At 40.8% G+C, this 20075-nt stretch overlaps 2 protein-coding genes across 2 annotated transcripts; both read left to right on the forward strand.

Annotated features, from left to right (window-relative positions):
• Positions 1 to 826: 826 nt before the first annotated feature.
• Positions 827 to 1797, forward strand: olig4 (oligodendrocyte transcription factor 4). The gene has a single exon (XM_084915347.1). It carries the CDS (start codon positions 1021 to 1023, stop codon positions 1795 to 1797), a length of 777 nt encoding a protein of 258 aa, XP_084771473.1. The 5' UTR covers positions 827 to 1020.
• Positions 1798 to 8583: 6786 nt separating this feature from the next.
• On the forward strand, positions 8584 to 19789 carry bsdc1 (BSD domain containing 1). The gene is made up of 11 exons (XM_084915132.1): positions 8584 to 8646; positions 9170 to 9224; positions 11733 to 11849; positions 11962 to 12129; positions 13256 to 13310; positions 14098 to 14213; positions 14301 to 14369; positions 17276 to 17360; positions 17444 to 17911; positions 18074 to 18177; positions 18267 to 19789. Exons 1-11 carry the CDS (start codon positions 8636 to 8638, stop codon positions 18294 to 18296), a joined length of 1278 nt encoding a protein of 425 aa, XP_084771258.1. The 5' UTR covers positions 8584 to 8635; the 3' UTR covers positions 18297 to 19789.
• The last annotated feature ends 286 nt before the right edge of the window (positions 19790 to 20075 follow it).

Here is a 20075-nt window from a genome sequence, read left to right on the forward strand (position 1 = left end):
ACTGAAAGACCCCCTTCCAGTGATAGTGATGTGATTTCACAGACTGTTTGGGAAACCAAGTCAAATTTATCTGACCCCTTTTGTTTTGAGCTTCTGGTTGAATTGTATCTAGTCTGCCATTAATGCTGCCCTTTACATGTTTAAGAGCCTCATACGGTGCCTCATACCTTCCTCCAAAGTATCTCATGGATACCATATGTAAATAAGGCCTTAAAGGCATCATCTATCTGGTGTTATGGAAGGGGGCAATAAAAACGGTGGCCTGCTCACTTTCACTTTAACATCCATGTAGAGAACTTTCAAGTAAAGTAAACATGTTTTTACAGCTGAGGAAGAAACTTTTGCAGATTATAGAGGTAGATTAATACGAGAAGAATTTTAAAATTTGAGATAATAAAGTCATAAATTTATGTTTATTCATCTTTTTTCTTGGATTTTTTCTATTATTATTAGATTACCTGTCCCCTGTTCCAGGATTCCTTTAAAATCTGTGCTGAAACATAAAAAAAATATGCAAATACTGCCAGTCTTTAATTAAAGTTTTAACACAGCTCTGGTTAACTCAGCCTTACACAACATGGGATCATACCTCTGTTTGGTTAACGTGCAGGGGGGTTCATCAGCAAGTGGGAGAATTAATGTGGTTGTGGGGAGGTGGACTGGGGGACGCAGGAAGGAGTTGTTAAGAGAGGGGGGTAAAAGTGTGTCCCTTCTGCAATTGGCTGGGGCCAAGTGTCTCATTATGCGGTGTATTGTTCCTTTGTTGTGTCGGTGGTATAAATACACCCCAGCAGGCCCATGGGGTGACAGTTTAGACACACTCACTCCTGGGGAGAGGCTGAGCATCAGGCCGAACAGCACAAACTCAGGGAAAAGTGAGGCTGTACAAAAACTGCAGGGAACTGAGAGAGTTTGGAAACCTAGAGTTCAGGCCCTAAGCTCAAGCTGTCACAGTTTAAGAGTTTTGGGGTTTTTTTTTGGATCCTTGTTTTTGTTCCTGAATTTTCTCCCTCAGCGGAAATGGATTCCGATGCTGGCTCCACCTGCAGTCGCTCCTCGTCTCCAGACCTGGTGGTGGATGACTCTGCAGGGAGCTTCTTCTCCAATAAGATGTTTCAGAAGTACTGCCACGAGAACAGAGCAGACAGCGAGGCCGGCCAAGGCAGGACGGACTGCTGCAGCGTGGGCGGTAAGAGCAAATCCAGATCTGAGCTCAGCAAGGAAGAGATGCAAGATCAGAGGCTGAAAGTTAACAGTCGAGAAAGGAAGAGGATGCATGATCTGAACCAGGCGATGGATGGCCTCAGAGAGGTCATGCCATACGCACATGGACCCTCGGTCCGCAAGCTGTCAAAGATTTCCACCTTGCTCTTGGCTCGCAATTACATCCTCATGCTTTCCAGCTCTTTGGAGGAGATGAAGAAACTGGTTGGGGACGTTTATGGTGGCAATGCCGCCGTCCAGAGCCGCACAGCTCCCCATCCCACCATTACCCCTGCGGCCACGACCGCCCACCTCCCTCTGCATCCTCTGGTCCAGTCCCTTCACTCTCTGGTGGGCAGCACACCTTCAGCTCTTCAGCATCACTCATCTTCTGCCTCCTCAGCCCCAGCTCCACACTCCCCTCCATCAGCCGGCTTCCTGGGCTTTCACGCTCCAGTCCAGAGCCTCCTGAAGGACCCTCTCCACCTGAGCAGCTCCTACAGACACTTCCCCGGCATGCCGTGCCCTTGCTCACTCTGCCAGCCTCTGCCCACCACTACCTCCACATTACACAGCCTGTCTATGAGCAAGTGAGCAGGTCTCTCTTAAAATAGACTGTCCGGACCACAAACAGGAGACTGATGGAAAAAAAAATTATAAAATGATGGCTGGGGCAAAACCTTGTACATACTGTATATACACATATAGCTATCTTTTGGGATACAAACTGCTGCTATTTTTTATTAATTGCCTCTTTTTCTTTTCTTCTTTTTTTTACAGAAGTATTCTAAATGTTCTGAGGATTTTTTTTTTTTTTTATCAGAGTAGCTTATGTGAAATAAGTGGTGATGAAACTGTTGTGTCTGATTGGCACAAATGCTATTTTCCTAAATTAAAATGTTGTTTTGATAATAACTACTTCTGGGCGTCTTCTTTTAAATGTGCAGTTGATTTTTAGTTTGTGAAAAATGTCTCTTCTTTCTCAGCGTCACTATTTTGGAAACGTTCTGGACATGTACAAATACACAGTAATATCACAGCAATACTACAAGGGCATTTATTGGTGCTTTAAAGGACAAACTTAGAAGTGCTAAAGCTGACATTCAGGAAAAAAGGTTGTCATTTGTTGCTAACCAGTTTCAGACAGCCTAACCTCTGAAGAGCTAAAAAGGGACAGAAGGGCGAGACAATACACCAGAACAGAAGCTGAATGTGGTGTTCTTGAGCCTGGGGACCATCCATCTTCACCTCAACAGGGTGTAGGAGATGAAAGGACGACACAGGCGCCGGGAAGGCGCGTCACTTTTGTCTGACGCAGGCAAGGGACATAGCCATGTCCTCAGCTCTAGGCCAGCCATTTGTCACTGTCTCATAAGAACATGGATATAGGAACACAAAGGGCAGATTTTAAGCAAAGGACATAATGGCATCTGTATTAAAAACACCCCCCCCCCCCAAAAAAAAAAACAGGTCCTTTTAATTCATACGGGATGAATATTTCTATCAGCACATATTAAGACATCAAATCAAGTTCCAGCTTTCTTCTAAAAATAAAAAACTGAACAAGCATACGTTCACTTTACACACGCACACTGCCATGAACATGATTTAATCAAACAGCTCAACAAGGACTAGCCTTCACTTAGCAGCAAATCAGGCGTGTAAAATACATGCTTATCCTCCCACGGTTGACAGATGAGTTGGAGACCAGGGGAGAGATGAAGAGATGTAAATCATTCTCACCCACCTCTCACTTTTACCCCTCCTTCTGCTCTTGAAAGTGCTGAATAGGTTCGAACAATAGCCATGCGTGGGACACAAAGGCCGGGGGAGTCCGAGCTCTCGTGCCTGGGACACAGACCCCCTCCATTCAATCTACATTTCATCATGGTAACAAGCGCTGTCGGGCCAAAAGGCCTGACACCCTCGCTCACCACAAAGGCGGTTAGCTCTAATATATGAGGCTATTGACACTGTAAAGAGCCCCTGTCAGTACTGGGGGATTGTCAGCTGTGGGATGTCTCAGTGGGGGGAAGCAGCTGCCAGCCAAACCAAGCGATGAAGCTTCTGTCGTGGGGACTGGCGCTGCAGCGTCACCTGGTCCCCAGTCCCTTGACACAGAGACCCCCGGTCCTCCCACAAGACCCCCCTTTATTGGGACACAGGTGGGAATGGGAAGCAGAACACATTGTAGAGATTAGTGGGGATCGGCCTCCCTTTGCTCTAGGTAGATAATTAGAGACAGTGACTTGTGCAAAGCTGGTGTTTCCTGATTGGCACCAGATGGTGTTAACCCACAGTACGGCATCAGCGGTCTGCAGAGTGCGCGCAAGTGTGGGTGTGATGACTGCGATGTGTAATGGATATACCTCTTAAATCATACAATATGGACATGTCCTCTGTGCACCATTATGGTCAGCCGCTGCTGTCACCACAGTGCTCTTTAGCATACGCTAACCAGCAGTGGCAGCACTGGTTTCAGTCACAATGTTGTGCACAATTAACTCTGAAAATTACACACGCTGGTCTATATTAGCAAGGGTGGAACAAGTATTCAAATCCTTTATGTGTCCATTTTCTGCACTTATAATACTCAACAGTGAGTGAAAGTTATGCATTTAAAATATCGCCTAAACAAAAGTAGCTGCTCTGCTGAATGCCTCTGAGAATACATCTGAGAATATAAGATTAATTCTCATTTTACATACATTTGGTGATTTATGTGCATCGCCCAAGACATGGTTTATTCCAAGCAACTTTAAAGATATCTTAAAATATTGCATCAAATATGTCCAAAAGACACGATTTTAGGAGGCTGAAAGCAAAAGGTACTGGCAGAAAAGTATTTGACATGCATTTATTTATTCTACCAGGTTAAAAACATTGTTTTCATGCACTCTGGACAAGCCCAAGAACACTAATTTCATTACTGTTACAGCAACAATTAACCGAGGCACGGTGCTGAGAGCAACAGCCTTTAAATGTTTAATTAGAGCCCCGTTAGTCTGGCAACCCCAACTAATTTGACTTCAGCTGTCTTTTTGTAGACTCTGAAATATAAAAAGTTAAGATATAGAAAGTCATTTGCTCCAGGGATGCAAAACTGTATAATATACTTTGCAAAACAACACTCATAATTACTGCCGATAAGAAAAAATTATAATCATCTATTTTGAAAGAAAGATAAAATGATTTCTCTTCACTTTTTCCTCTCAGTTCAGTGGCATCACTTAAATGACTTCTAACTGATATTAATTTGTATTTTGAAGCTGTTAAATATATAACAGATAAACACACAAAAATATTACATCTTCCTTTGATGTAGCTGTAGACTGTTACACCAGTTAATGCATTTTATTTGGTGTAGTTGATCCAAATGAATGTTTAAATGGATGTTTCAAGCAATAATTGAAGCCTTAAACTCTGCTCTGCACTGAAAATGTTAAAAATACAGCACATGTCACTTAAGATGAACAAAGCAGGTAAATCCCTGAAAACTCACTGCGCTGAAAACAGGCGAATAAAAACAGAATCAGTCAGTACCCGGCTTTTCTTTTTATTTGTACTTTTTTAAAAGATTCATTTATAGGCATAAAATGTGATCATAAAGTGATTTTTTTCACATCTACTATAAGAAGATCCTTATTTTATATGTAAAATACAGAATATTTAAATGTATCTGATGAATGCAGAGGCAGAGCAATAAAAATTGACTTAAAAACGTCATTAACTTTTTAAGAACAATACACGAGTCACTGTATTTAGTTACTCTCGTGCCTGGATTTTATTATATAATATTAGCCATGAAGCTATTTTGGAAGCCTTGAACTGAATATACATTTTGATTATAAACACAGTTTATAATCTGGCAAAGACATATGCTGGAGTCAAAAAAGTCAAAAGACAGAAATATTTTTTAACAGCACAAAGGATGCACTGATGTTATTACACCATGACCTTTTGTAGATGAAATGTAGACAGATGGATAAGTTAACCGCTTCAGATACTGATCAATAGTGGAGTGCTTATCCCAACTTGGCTCAGGCCAACCTGCACTGACAGAGTTAATTAGGGGACTGAAAGACCCAATTAAGAGGAATGAGGGGCCGGACGGGGGACTTGTATTGGAGGACATACGCACACATTGTGCAGACTCTAGATAAAAGAGAACTTCAATTAAGGGAGAGCACACTTCCAGAAGCTTGATGCCTGTTCTTTTTACATTTTATGCTTAGTAAAGCCCAGCTCCCCACCACCACCCCTTTTCACTCAGAATACTGATGAGGGGAAAGCACAGCTGCTGGGGGTCAACACACATATGCAGTATGGTGTGCACATACGCTCACATGTATGCACACAGATGTACAGAGGAGGGAGATTGATGGGGGGACTCAGGCTGGAACTGCTTAATGCTGATTAGTCAACATAATGTCTGAAGAAGGAACGCACCGGTCTGGATTTGATGGGTTTCATAAACAGCTTATTGATTAAATTAGTGTTAATTAAAAGAGAAAAATCAGCATATTTTTAAATTATTACTTTCCTCCATGAAAGATCTGGGTTATAGTTTCTCATTGTCTCTCTGATGCACTTCTCCAAACTATGCTGTAAGATTGGTTGGCTGCTTTTGGTCACAACAGCAAGAATATTGTTTCCAAAAATGAGTGATGAGACTGTGTAACTGTCAATAAAAAATTATTTGTAGGTCAATTAAACCCTCCCTTAATCTGAAAATTTAAAATGGAAAGGTTGTGTAATACTTAGGAAAATAACTGGTGGAACATCTTTAAACTAGTCAGTAGGATATTAGGCTATTATTAAAAAGAAATATCATCCAAGAAAAGCAGAGATTTCCAGAAGTAAAGGTGAGGAAAGCTAAGCACTCTTGCCTGCATGTAAGGGGCAAGGCAAAAACCACTACTGAATGGCGTTGGCTTTTGGGTGGTGAACTAAGGACAGACTCAGGAACACCAATAAGAACATACAAGTTTTTGCAGCATCCAAAAAAGCACATCAACACTTTACCATGTCTGGAAAAATATTAAAAAGGCCAAAAAAAAAAAAAAGATCCAGAAACAAATCAGACTTGTCCAAGCCAAAGCTCAGTGAAGATGAATTAAGTGGAAATCTGTCCTGTGTTCTTAGCAAACTTAAATTGCAGAAATCAGGAATGTACATCATGAATAATAAATCTTGAAGACTGTTTAAAAGCAGCATCCATGATGGTGTTTTGGTGCATTTGTTCACATTAATGTTGAACATTACATACAGGTTTGAGTAAGCTGCCATCCATGGAAAGTGCATATTTCATCAATACAAAGCATTGTGGGCCCATGGTAAAAGAGCCTTGGCTGATCACAGTTTGTTGGCTTCTGCTTGCCCACCTGCATTTAAAGGACTGAGCATAGATTCCCATTCAGATTAAGATTAGGGGAGTTTTCTGGCCATGGTTTCAAAATGTACTTGTCACGAATTATTACTTTTGCCCTGTGCCACGGTGATCCACCATGTTTCATAAATTAAATTTCGCATCCATTTTAAAATAACCCTCTATACATTTAAGGCTATTCATTCTCTCTCTCCACCATACCTCTCCGATTTAGTACAGATGAACTTCCCATCCCGGTGCCTCAGATCTTCATCTTCTCTTTCTCTCTCTGTTCCTTCTGCTCGTCTGATTACAATGGGGGGCAGGGCTTTTAGTTGCTCTGCCCCTCGACTTTGGAATTCCTTACCCCCTGACCTCAGAAATATTAGTTCATTCCCTCTTTTTAAGTCCACCCTCAAAACTCATCTGTTTAAAATTGCTTATGTTTAAACCTCTGTATGCTCTTAACTTTTATCTGTTATTCTTATTATTGTGTATATTTCCAGTTCTGTGTTTTTATCTGTTGTACAGTGTCCTTGGGTGCTTTGAAAGGCGCTATTTTTAAATAAAATGTATTATTATTATTATTATTATTATTATAATAATGCATAAATTGTCACCAAACTGAAAGAAGTTGATCTTTCAGTATGTTTTTAGTTTCGTCAAAAAAGAAAGGCAGGTGTACAAGCAGAAGCTGTCACGGCTGCAGTGGCAGGCCGTGTGGACGTAAGATAAGGACCCAATACGCAGGCACTGCTGATCTGAGTGAGCTTTATTATGGAGAGTGACATAGAAACAAGAGTGAGGGCAGCAAGAAAGAGAACTAAAAAAGACTCTAAACTGGAAAAACTAATAAAACAAAACTGAAACCTGAATCCCCAGGAGGACACAAAGAGAGAAACTCAGGGCAATAACGCGGCGTGATACAGGGAAGTAACAGAGCATGGAGGAACACAGATGGACCAGTAACAAGCAAAAGAAAACACAGGGCTTATATACACACAGGAGCAATCAGGGAATGAGAAACAGGAGGGAGACACAGCTGGGGTAAATTATACATAACGAGACAAGGGGAAGCAAAATGAGACTCACTGCATGTAGGACTGGGAATATCAAAATAAAACAGGAAACAAGACACGATTCACAAAGACGCGGACTAGACACTGAGAGACAGACTGAAAGAATATGACACATGGGACACAAGGAAGATAGTGACTTAAACTAGAAACCAGAACAACAAATAACATCAAGAGAACAAAACAATTAATAACCAATAATCAGGAAATTAACTTAAACACAAAAAGCTGGGAAACACCCAGAGCAATGACAGTAGCCCACAAAATGTGATGAAGTGATATCAAATGATGAGGCAAGAATGGATTTCAATGAATCAGGGTTTGGCCCAGACTATGCTATCCAAGATGCCACAAAGAATTTCAGGAGTTACTTAAGAAATTGTTATGATTGTTCTTCACTACATCATAGAAGCAAATAAAAACAATCTAATTAAAAAAATGCAGCAAACTTTATGAAACATAACTGTATTACTCAAATCCCAAACTCTTGAGTGCTAATCCTGTTTTTTTTTTTTTTCAAACGTGGTGCTGGCAACAATATTAGCACTTTCCACTTTTGAAAATAATAATTTTGTTTAATTAACATTTCACGATGCTTTTTACTGTAAAAACACGGCTTAAAACATTTATAGTAACGGTAATTTACGTTAAACAGTTTCTTTCAACTTGTGATTTGATTCTGTGCTATTGTTTTTACCTTATTAATGCTGGTACGCCGAAATACCTGCGAAGAGAAACTTATCATACGCGCTCCCGAAATGTTTGGTCCTCTGCAGCCACCGTAGACAGGACACAGTTGTTTATAAAACCAAACATTGGTTTTTAATGGGTTTATTTAATTGAGAATGTGATGTGGACATTGGTATGCTGTAGATGAGAAGTCATTAAAGTCTGTGTTTTCTTCTACTTTTTTTTTTTTTTTTTTTTTTTTAAGCCACGCTTGTCGGGGTGAGAGTTCAGTAAATACTGATGATGTCATCGTGTGAAGATGGCTGAAGGGTGAGAGTGAAGTCGCAAATTATTTTAACTTTTACACTTTAATCTTACAAAGAGCGACAGTGTCATGCATGTGTTTTGTGTCGCATTGTGTCGTGTATCTAACCAGATATAGTGTGTTTACTTTGCGTTAACTCTAGCGTGTAAAGCTCCCCGAATCTTTTCAGGAAGTGCGTTTGTTTACCAAAACACAGCCCGGCTAGCGTTAGCATATGCTAGTTAGCTTTTGCTGTTTATCTTTTTAAATCACGCAGTGAGAAACTCTGGGCTGTGTTGACTCATCATTTTTACACTCAGTGATCATATTTAGCTTTGAAAATCACTTCGCGACTTATTCGAACATTTAATCTAGCAGAGCTGACGTTAGCTTACTCGTTATCTGTCAAAGCTGAGTGTGTTTCTGGAATCCTTGAGAATCTCAAACTCAGATCCTTTGATCGATTACGAACAGACTGCAAATGAAAATCTTTGGTGCTGATTGTTAATATTTCCTCTTCTCTTTCTGGATTTATGTGCGTGGTCACAGAGAAGGCTGGTGGGGAGGCTGGCTGCAGCAGAGCTTCCAGGCCGTCAAAGAAAAGGTAATGATCTCAAACCAAAAGACTTCCACATTATGACAGTTAGTAAGCCTTTGTTTATGTTAATGCTCGGGAATGTTATGAAATACTTTGAGGTTTTAAAAAAGAGGAAGAGCCAAAATACACCAGACAACACATTTTCATAGAGTCATTGCTGAGTAACAGTGCCAGCTGTTTCTCAGTTTTTCCTAGTGCCTTCAACGGGCACAGTCTTAAAGTGTTTTGAGGTTGGATGCTGATCCACAAAATAAATCTCAGTGGTATAAATGTGGAGCTGTGTGGCAGAGAAATACGCATGTCACAAGCATCTGCTCTAAAACAGATTTTGGGCAAAGCATGTGGTTTCTTAGCACTACTGCAATTTTCAGAAGAATTGTGTAAACCTGTTGCTTTCGCACTTTCTCTGGCATATTCTCCCCCAGAAACCCATTCAAAGTCATGCCTCACAATTTAATGATCAGTTATTTGTTATAAAAAAGGATTCAAAGTTGAGTTTTTAGCAGAATAGACAGTTGTGGTCAGAATTTCCATCCATTTATCATGAATATTTTGGTAATTTTAGGCTTATAACGACTTCTTTAAACTGTTCTTTTTCCCAGGGTGGAGTGATTGTACAGCAAACAAGTGTTGGATGCACAAGTTTGAATTTATTTGCGATTTTCTCTAATCCACATGGGATCAAAAGTATACCCCCCCCACCCCCAATAATATTTGGTTAAATGTCACTTAGAAAGTTACACCTTGACCAGATGCTTTTGGCACACATAGACAAGCTTCTGATAATTCCAGGTGGATATTTAACCACTGTTCTTGGTGGATTTAGTATAAATTGGTTGGTTTCTTGGTGTAGATCTGGCTTTTAACCACAGTCCACAAATTTTCAACATGGTGAGGAATTTTGGAAGCTCAAAGTTAGGCTGTTTTAGGCTGTTTTGTTGTGTTTTTGGATCATTTTTTCTGTTCGAACAACCAGTTGTGTCCAAGCTTCAACCGTCAAGCTGCTGATTTGGAGAATTTGGAAGTAGTTCTAAGTCTTCATTATTCCATCTGCAATGCTACCACCACGCTTGACAGGCTGTTCCGGTTGAATACCTCATTGTTACTTCTCCAAACATACCTCTTGTCATTGTGACCGAACAGCTCAGTCTTTGTTTTGACACGCTTGAATGTGTAGGTTTTGGAGGTGGGGCTCTTTTCTTGGTACCTCAGTCTATGGCGACGTAAAACTAGCTTCGCGATGGACCGTGACACTGAGGTTCCAGCAGTTCCCAGTTCATGGCAGGTTTGAGCATCTGAGCCTTGGTGGTTCTGGGTTGTTCTTGAATATGCTAATCAATTTTCACTCACCTGAAGGTGACAGTTTGGGTCTTCTGGACACAAAGGAATGACTTTTACTTAAGTACAGTTGTTTGAACTGATGGTCTTGGAGTCTGCAGTTGATTAGAAATGTCTCCAAGAGATCTTCCTGATTTGTGTGAATCTACAATTCTTCTTAGATCTTCACTGAGTTCTTTGGACTTTCCCATTGTTCTGAGTATTGGCCTTTCCAGTGACACCTGCCAAACATTCCTTATGAAGGCAAAGAGAAACAATAATGATGACTAATGAAGTTAAACATGCATAGGACTTGTCAAGTTTAAAGATATTATAGAACCTTCTGCACCATTTATTTAAATGTATACAAACAGTCACTTAAATCTTTTAGCCTATATGGATACTTTTGGCCCTGTGTGGATTAGAGAAAGCCCCAAAATAAATTTAAAGTCATTAAAGCTGTATGGTGTACAATCGTTCCACCCTGGAAAATGAACAGTTCAATTCCCTTGACATTCATTCCTGTCATGAGTGGATGTTGTTCACACCTTTACGAGTTGTAGTTATGTGCTCCACAGTTTCAGAACCACTAATGGATGTAACATGTTTTCAGTCTGTAAGCATCCATTTTGGCTCCTTCTAGCGCCTGTACTGTAAGTGGACAAGGAGACACTCAGCAGTACTTTTATTATGGTGCTTCACAAAAAAAACAAACTGTTGTCAACATTCCCTGTTGGACAGGATGTGAGAGGAGAGATGAAGACAGGGGCACGGTTTTATAGAAGAAATTAGTTATATAAAGCAACAGGGTTGTGTCAGCCAGCATTTGAATGTCATATCAGTATACGTTTAAAAACTCACTTTACTGCAACAGTTTCAACAGTTTCTCCTTTTTCCTTAATAAAAAATGTTTGCTGTAAAAGCTGAAGAAAAAACATGATCTTTTATTTTAAATTTCATACTCGGTAGCATTGTACCACCACTCAGTTTAGATCAACTCAGATACAAAAAGATGAAATGGTTCCAAATAAATTATTTCTTTAGAGTAATTAAACAAAAGACCAACTCATATTTTTAAGAATTTTGCCACCGTCTTGGTGTATCGCCGCTTGTGACTTTGATAGGCTGAAGCAGCAATTTCCTGAGAGATATGATAAGGTTGAATCTGGATTTTGATCTTTGTCCTTTTCTTTACAGTCATCTGAAGCCTTAGAATTCATAAAGCGAGACCTGACTGAGTTCTCCACTGTGGTGCAGCATGATACAGCCTGCTCAATTGCAGCTACGGCCACTGCCGTCAGAAACAAACTTGCAGTAAGTGTTAGGCTTTAACTGCGTCGTGTCTTTTATGAATATCTCCCAAATGCCTTCTTACATGCAGATCGATTGTGTATTTATCCCACTGTGTATTTATTCTGCTTTTTAGGTGGAAGGTTCCTCTGAGACTACAGAAAAAGTGAAGAAGAGCCTCTCTAGTTTCTTAGGCGTAATATCAGACACGCTTGCTCCACCTCCTGATAAAACTATTGACTGTGATGTAATCACGCTGGTGGCAACACCAGCAGGAACCACAGAAGTTTATGACAGTTCAAAGGTGAGTATTAAAGTGTTTGTATTAGCACACCCATTAATTCATTAGTTAAAAATGGCTAAACACACATGAGGTCTGAATGCATCACGCTGTTTGCACCTTTTCTCACTCGTTTAGGTCTAGGCATCAAAGGCTGTTTAATGGTTTTGGTAACAGTTGAGATTTTGGTTGAAATCTTCACAGGGCCTCATTATTGTTTCCTAAATCTGATGCTCACAGTACAGTCAAAGGAAACTTTTTTTGTGACATTAGCTCTGAGAATAAAACAACAGGTTTTGAAGATCTAACAATGAGAACAGGACATGATACATGAGAGGAAAGACTTTGGACAACATCCTGACCTGACTCACCTGTTAATTATCCTTATGGAGGCCCAGCTCCACAAGCAGTGGGTCCAGTTGAGTTTACACTATCATTTTTGCTGAGACTGAACATAGTATTTTTAATTTTGGTCTCTAGCTCAGATGGAGGATCACTAACAGACTGAGCTGTTCTCCTTCAGACTAAATTATATTAACACTGAGAGACTCCCTAAATCCTCTCCTGCAGTTGCATTGCCTCTGTTCTTAAATGCTCCGGGCACAAGTATTACTGCAGCTGCATAGAGTGGTGTAAATTGATTGGAACACCATCATGATAATGTTCCCTTCAAGGGATTGTGGAGGGGAGAGATCCTCTGCCTCAAACAAATCCTCTGAATATTGACCTCTTTCTTGCCATTTTCCAATTCCTGCTATGTATCTACATCTCCACCATCTCCACCCTCTCCTCTGCCTTTTGCCCATTTTCAACAAGCTTTGCTCCTGATAATGTTTTGGCCACTGTCATAGGGCTGTTTTGGAAATAGAAGTAAACATATGTGGTGAATATAGACAGACTAAGGTTGCATGATACAGATAGACCTGGTAAATTAACTTGTTAAAGCTGGAGCTGGAATTTTGTGTGAGACGAAGAGAGCAAAAACCTTTTTGCTGAAAATCTTTGAAGAAAATGCTTCACGTTGCGTTTATCAAGTACAGAGTCCGTCTCCAGTTTTAGTCTCTGTTGTGTTATCAAACTGCAAAAGTGAGCACATGATGTGCATGTGGAAACGAAACGATCTCCATCCAGCGTTTGTTGTTTCCTGCAGGCACGTCTCTACAGTTTGCAGGCTGACCCAGCAACATACTGCAACGAGCCAGATGGTAAGAAAAATCATGATCAACTGGTTGATCTATGAAGGTCTGCAACTGGTTCTGTTGCAGACATTTACAGTCGACACTTCATTAGGTACACCTTGCTATTGGGTTGGAGCCTCTTTAGCCTTCAGAACTCTTTGGAGCATAGATTCAAACAAGTGCTGTAAACATTCCTCGGACGCTTTGGTCCATATTGACATAATACCATCACATCAGCGTGGTCCTGAGATGCTGTTCTGTCGATATTTTTTTGTAATGAGTTATTATCATCTCAAAGCAGTCTGACCATTCTTCTCTGACCCCTGGCATCAACAGGACGTTCTCTCCCAGAGAAATTACACTTATTGGATATTTTCTCCTTTTTTGGGCCATTCTCCGTGAACTTTAGAGATGGTTGGATTGGAAAATCCCAGCAGATCAGCGTATTCTGAAATATTTCTACCAGCCCATCTGGCACCAACAAACATGCCACATTTAAAGTCACTTAAATCCCCTTTGATCCCCATCCACGTCATTGGCTGATTAGATATTTGTAGTAAGAAGCATTTGAACAGATTTGCCTAACAAATTGGCTGCTGAGTGTGTTTTATTTGTTGGCAGACGTATTGATGTAGTGTTTTGGTTACTCTGAATGTGTTTTTTGTTTTCTCTTATACCTCTGAGAGACCTGTATTTACCTTTTGCGGGGTCAATAAAATGTTTAGGCCATATATTGCAATCTTTTGATCAGATTTACTGGAGTCCTCCTCCTTAAAATTATCTAAATAATGAAATGTTGTTTTTTCTTTGTCAGGCCCCCCTGAACAGTTTGAGAGCTGGCTGTCCACCTTCAGCCTGGAAGATAAGAAAGGCGAAATCTCTGAGCTTTTGGTCAACAGTCCCTCTATACGAGCGCTTTATACCAAAATGGTATCACTTGTTGCTCTCTTCGAACGTTTGCTCCTCGTCTCCTTTTGAATAAATAAAGAAGATAAGAACTTTGTCTCTTTTGTGCAGGTGCCAGCAGCCGTAGCACATTCTGAGTTCTGGCACAGATATTTCTACAAAGTCTTCCAGCTGGATCAGGTAAACCTGCCGTTTCATATGATTTTCTTTTTTCCTATATACACATCTTTCATGCAACTTAAATATTTTGTCTTGGGTGCCACCTGCTGGCCAGTTTTTGGACTTTTCTAGGAGGTTTACCAACGTGCTCAAACAGCGACATTAAAATGAGCCACGTACACAAAGAACTATTGAATGAAATTTTCTTTTCCAAATGTGAAAGCTAATCCAGTAACACGGTCTGTGTTTGGGCGGGAGGATATTTGTGGTGTTTTCTTGTCATTATGATTTCTTCACACTGACACGAACTCACAGGAGACAAGATTTACTGAATAACAGCAGCACTCCCGTTGGTGCCTCTTTGTATTCTTTCTGCACGTTGCTCTCAGTGTGAAATAGGAATTATGCTTTTAACGCCTAATTACCCCGTGTGCATTTCTATTATGGTCTTCTCCCCAAACGGAGAAGACGTTCTCCTCTTCCCATTAAAGTTGTTATTCAACACATTATTATGGAAATAAAGGCTGCGGCAGTAAAGAGTACTTTTATGTATAAAACACAATAATTTATTTATGAAAGTCACTAACATTAGAGCAGATTGTTGATTGCAGTTTTCTCAAAAATTGCACATCCAAACTGTTTTAAAGACATTTGCAAAAGGAAGGCAAATACAATCAGTACATTAAAAATTAAATCATGTCTGATTATGTTGGAGACAGTGTGAGTTTTAAATCATCAGAGCAATACAAACTTTAAGCTGGGTCACAGTTTTACACTAAGTACAAGTCCTGTTTGAGGTTTATTAGGTTAAAGTTGAGTTTAAGGTTAAACTAAAGAACTGGTACTTGGCTGTGTTCATGTGATTGAATGTCCTCGGGGTATGTCACTCATGGTGAAACATGAGATCTGCTCATCTGAACAACCCCAAACTCAGCTGATGCTAGCAACCTCAGTTAGCTACGCTGCATTAATAAACTGAATGGTCACATCAGACATATATCGGCTAATTAGCGCTAAGTAATTACTAGAATTTAACTTAGCAAATAGCACCTGAAGCGCAAACTTCTTGTATGGTCTGAACTGCACAGCCGTAAGATTAATCGGATACGTCCATTAAAAAGATCTGAAAAGGGTTAGGGGTTAGCTGTCGATCAAAGAGGCTTTCCTCTTTTCTTTTCTGTTCTTTCTTTTTTTTTTTTTTTAATGAAGGGAACTTTTAAGAGGCCCAAAACCATTTTTTGTGCCAGCCTCTAAATGCTGCTTTTTAATGCTTTAAAGCTGAGACGCTTCGGGGGCCAATGTACATTTGGAGCCTCAGATGGCGATTAGAAGAACTGTACAGGGCTCTAGAGTGCGACCAATTTGGTCGCAAATGCGACCAAATTTTTCAGTGGTGCGACTAAAAACAAATATTTGGTTGCACCTGTGCGACCAACTGTTCGGGTAGCGGGGGGGGAAAAAAAAAAAAAAATCTGGAACCTTCCCTGTGGTCAACAACAGACACACATTTTGCCCCTATCGTGGACTAAACCAATCAGAGATAGTGAGTAGCTTGAATAAAGCGATATCAATTCATTAAATCCTGAATCGACTTTTAAATATAACTGTGTTTTGCCAGAAACGCCAGAATCTCAGATTAAAGCTCACAAAACCATTTCAACAACAACCAAACAGTAAATGAGAGCAGGTACAGGGATTCCACACAAAGACGTAAACACAGAGCGGAACCGACGCATCAGAATCAACTTTGTCTTTCTCGGCTTTCTCGCCCGACGGCCCGTAGACGGACACGCTGTCGGTGCTTAGCGATTCTGATGCGTCCGGTCCGCGCTGTGATTACGTCTTTTTGCGCTGATTCTGAGCTGCAGGTTTTGTCTCTCTCCAACCAAAATTCACCGAGCCAGCAGCAAAAGAAGCAGCAAACTGCGCTTCACATTTGATCAATGTCGTCATGAATTTTGCTGTTTTGCTTCCACGACTATTAAAATCACACTTCATGCACAGCTAGCTCTCTATCTCTCTCTATACTTCAAGAACAGTTTCCCGTCTCCAATCTCTGTTTTCTGTATTATTCATTCGCTTATTACCCACCAGTCTACCGTTGTTTACAGCGCTGTCGGCTGCTGTCTTTTTCTTTTCTTTTTCTTTTTTCACTTAAATGACCTCGGACAAGAAAGCCTATTTTTTCTGTTGTTCAATACTGAAGAAATTTAAACTTTATATGCAGAACATTGTAGAATATTTTTAAGGTTATCTGCTATAAAAAGCCAGACCAGGAAAATCTCCTTCATGTTTTTCTGTGTTTTATTCTCAGTTACTTTCACACAAAGGCATCTGCTGTGATGTTCACAATTCTGATGAAGTCAGTACTGATAAATGATCAGAATTATAATATTTCTGACTGTCTGAGGCTAAGCTGAATCGAATCGGGACTTTGAAAACCGGAATCGAATGGATTATAGAAATCAGTGATGATACCCAGCCCTAGTGAGCAGCCTAGGCACGACAGAAGTGGATGTAGCTGTAATAGGAAAAGAACTATTGCTAACTTTTCTGTTAAGTTAAGGCCTGATCCTTCTGAAATTCATAGCCAGTGCTCTGACACGGTGTCGTCAATCTTTGAATGCTGAAAAAGCACAGTGTATCCAGAAAAACACATTATATTATATAAATTATTATAAAATTTGTGTGCGCCTAACTTTTGTGCCGGTACGCCTAACTTTTTAAAGTTAGGCGTACCGGTATGCCCATGGCAAAAAGTTAGTCTAGGGCCCTGCTGTAGATGGTGGCAGTTGGCACTGGCTCTGTTTTTCGGGATGGATGGATGCTGCTTGGGACAGACATATAAAGACTTGTTGAATTTTTAATGGGTCTATGATTCACAGATATTGAGACTATAGAAGCTTTTGTTTTTCTGTGTTATCTAGGAGGAGGCGAGGAGGTTGGCGCTGAAGCAGAGAGCAGAGCAAAGTGCGCACACAGAGACGCTGGGCTGGGAGGAAGAAGAGGAGGGTATGTTCGGGAGATTTAATGGTTATCTGCCAGCTTTGCTTTGAAACACTTTCACTCACACTGGCTCCTGCGTTTATTGTCAGATGACTTCCTTGGTGCCACGTCGTCATCTCAACTCAACCTCACGTCCCCGTTGGACAGCAGCAACCTAACAGTTCCTACAGGGGCCGCTGTGCTGAGTCCCGTCCTGTCTCCGAGCGAAGAGCGTGAAACCACCTACTCGGTCAGCAGCGACAGCGTCAGTCTGCCAACTCAGGTAGAAGTGCGGCCAGAGCCCGTAACCACAGAGCTGGCAGAGAAACTGACAGAGGCCAGCTTGGAGGATGTTGTAAACAAGACGCAAGACGAGCAGAGGCCCGGAAACAGTGACTTACCTCCTGAAGCTCAAGTGGAGGCCGTTACCCAGCCCGAGGTCACAGCAGACGGGGTGTCAGCGCGAGCCCCGGCCTCAAAACCGGAAAACTCAAAAGAAGATGGACCACAGGACCTGAGAGTTTTTGAGCTCAACTCTGACAGCGGGAAGTCTACGCCCTCCAAGAACGGCAAGAAAGGTGCGATGACCTGAGGCAGTTGGTCTTACTGTTCCAGTTGAATCGAAACAGGATTAGGTTCAGGGATGTGTTTATGAGTTTTCCACTTAATAGGCTTAGAAGAAGCCGCAGAGTCAAGGTCATAAAGTCCCAACTTGTTGTGTCTCTCTCCTCCATCTCCAGGCTCGAGCACCGATGTGAGCGAGGACTGGGAGAAAGACTTTGACCTGGACATGACGGAAGAAGAGGTCCAGATGGCTCTCTCTAAAATCGAAGCATCTGGAGAGGTTTGTGGAGTTTTTTTATGGGGGGATATATATGAATAATTCATGTTGTGTACATTCTGCTCACTTTTTTCCCCCCCTCCTCTCACCAGCTGGATGAAGACTGGGAGAACTGGGAGTGAGTGCCTCGGCTACACGAACCCCGTCCCGCCATTAAAGCTAGTTCTCTGCAGACGAACCATGCTTAATGTGTTTTAACTCTTTGTCCACTCTGTCACCATGTCATGATTGTCAGTGGGGGATTTTTTTCTGGCGGGTTTGGACCATATTGGTAAACCTGTTGAAAAGCGCAACTGGAAGACCAAGGCAATAAGAATTAGAGTGCTCTGTCAGCTGTAGGCCTCTAGCGAGGGAAATGACTCTTGGCTATTTCTTGGAGTAACTTCTCACTTTAGAGAGCGTATGACACTAGCGTAGGACAGGTTGTAATCATTCTGACCTTAAAGCTCGAGGGCGAGTCGGAATGTGAAGGGTTTCACTGCAGCAGCCGGGGAGGAGCTGTTTGTCTTTACTTTGTCTTTTCACATAAAATTCATCTTGTATATGTTGCAAGTGTATTTCCAGGCGATGACTTAAATGCTGGCTGCGAAATAGCCATAAACTGTAATGCTGCTTGTCTCCTTTCTAAGATGAAATACTTTAAACGTGACTTTTTCTTTTTTTTCCTATTTGAGTGATCATGAATGATGACACTTTTCTTTCTCATCTGTTTTATGCAAGTGAATCTTCAAAATGGAAAAAACATTTTGGCCTTTTTTTCGTTTCCTTCAGATTGCTTTTCATTTTGGACTCACTCCCGACGCTTGGTGTACGGCCTTGTAAAACACTCAGTAGTGTGACGATGTAATCCAAATGTTTTTGTGACACAATCTGAAACACAACCAGCTGACGTGTCGTTATTCCCTCTCTACTCGTCGCGTGATTGATTCAGATATACAAAATTTGTGTTGGTGTCTGTCATTTTCAAGTAATCATAAGTTGTTTATCTGTTTGTCATATGTGAGTAAAGGGAGTTTGTTAAGAGAACAGTCACAGTTGACCCAATAAAGAGAGTTCAGACCGGTTCTGGTATTGTGATTCCAGATGCTTTGGTTTGAATTTGAGGAAAGCTCGCAGGTTCAGTCAGAACAACAATCCTATGATTTCTTTTTTCTTTTCTTTTTTTTTTGTTTGTCTTCGTTGGTCCAGCGTCAGAACGAAATGGCTCAGCAGCCAGTGTGTCAAGCAGAAGAAAGGGTGAAGTGAGCACGCTCCACGCTTTTCCAATTTCCTTTTCCATCATCTGTAACGTATTGAGGAAAAATAAGCCTAGAGGTGTAATATTTATACTACAAGAAATGCTTAATTATTGTATTATGTGCTTTAGATTGCATGTCTGTGCAATAACATTATGCAAAACATTGTGCAGATGGTCACTGTTGAGTTGTATGTTTAGTTTCGTTTTGGCTGTTTTTCAGGTTTTGACGATGTGTTGCATGTACATAACTCGGCTGCGTGTTCCCTTCAGAATCACACGTTGAACTAATCAGAGCTGTCGACTTCTTTTTGTTTAACGTCAGTTATTTCACTTTATTTTCCAGGTGATCTCTGTCATTAAAGGATTCATGGCTAACGAGCTCCGTGTCTTGCTTAACGGCATACTGCAGGACGACAAGAAAACGTTAGAAATGCACAATATGTGGAGATACTTTTAAGTTTCCACTAGAATTTTGCAGTTTAATTTGTAAAAACTTGGCTACTACAAAAGTACTTATATTAGTGTCTTTGTCAGGACAAATTTGGATTTAAGATGAAAAAATCAAAAATGATGCGAAAAGCTGTGAAACTACTTCTAGAGGTTTAAATGTACGTCTGTTCATACATTCACTGCCTACATAATTAGGTGCACTTTGCTGGTAGAG

Source organism: Perissodus microlepis, chromosome 19, assembly GCF_051167445.1.
Source record: "Perissodus microlepis isolate ML-2025 ecotype Zambia chromosome 19, ASM5116744v1, whole genome shotgun sequence".
NCBI lineage: Eukaryota > Metazoa > Chordata > Actinopteri > Cichliformes > Cichlidae > Perissodus > Perissodus microlepis.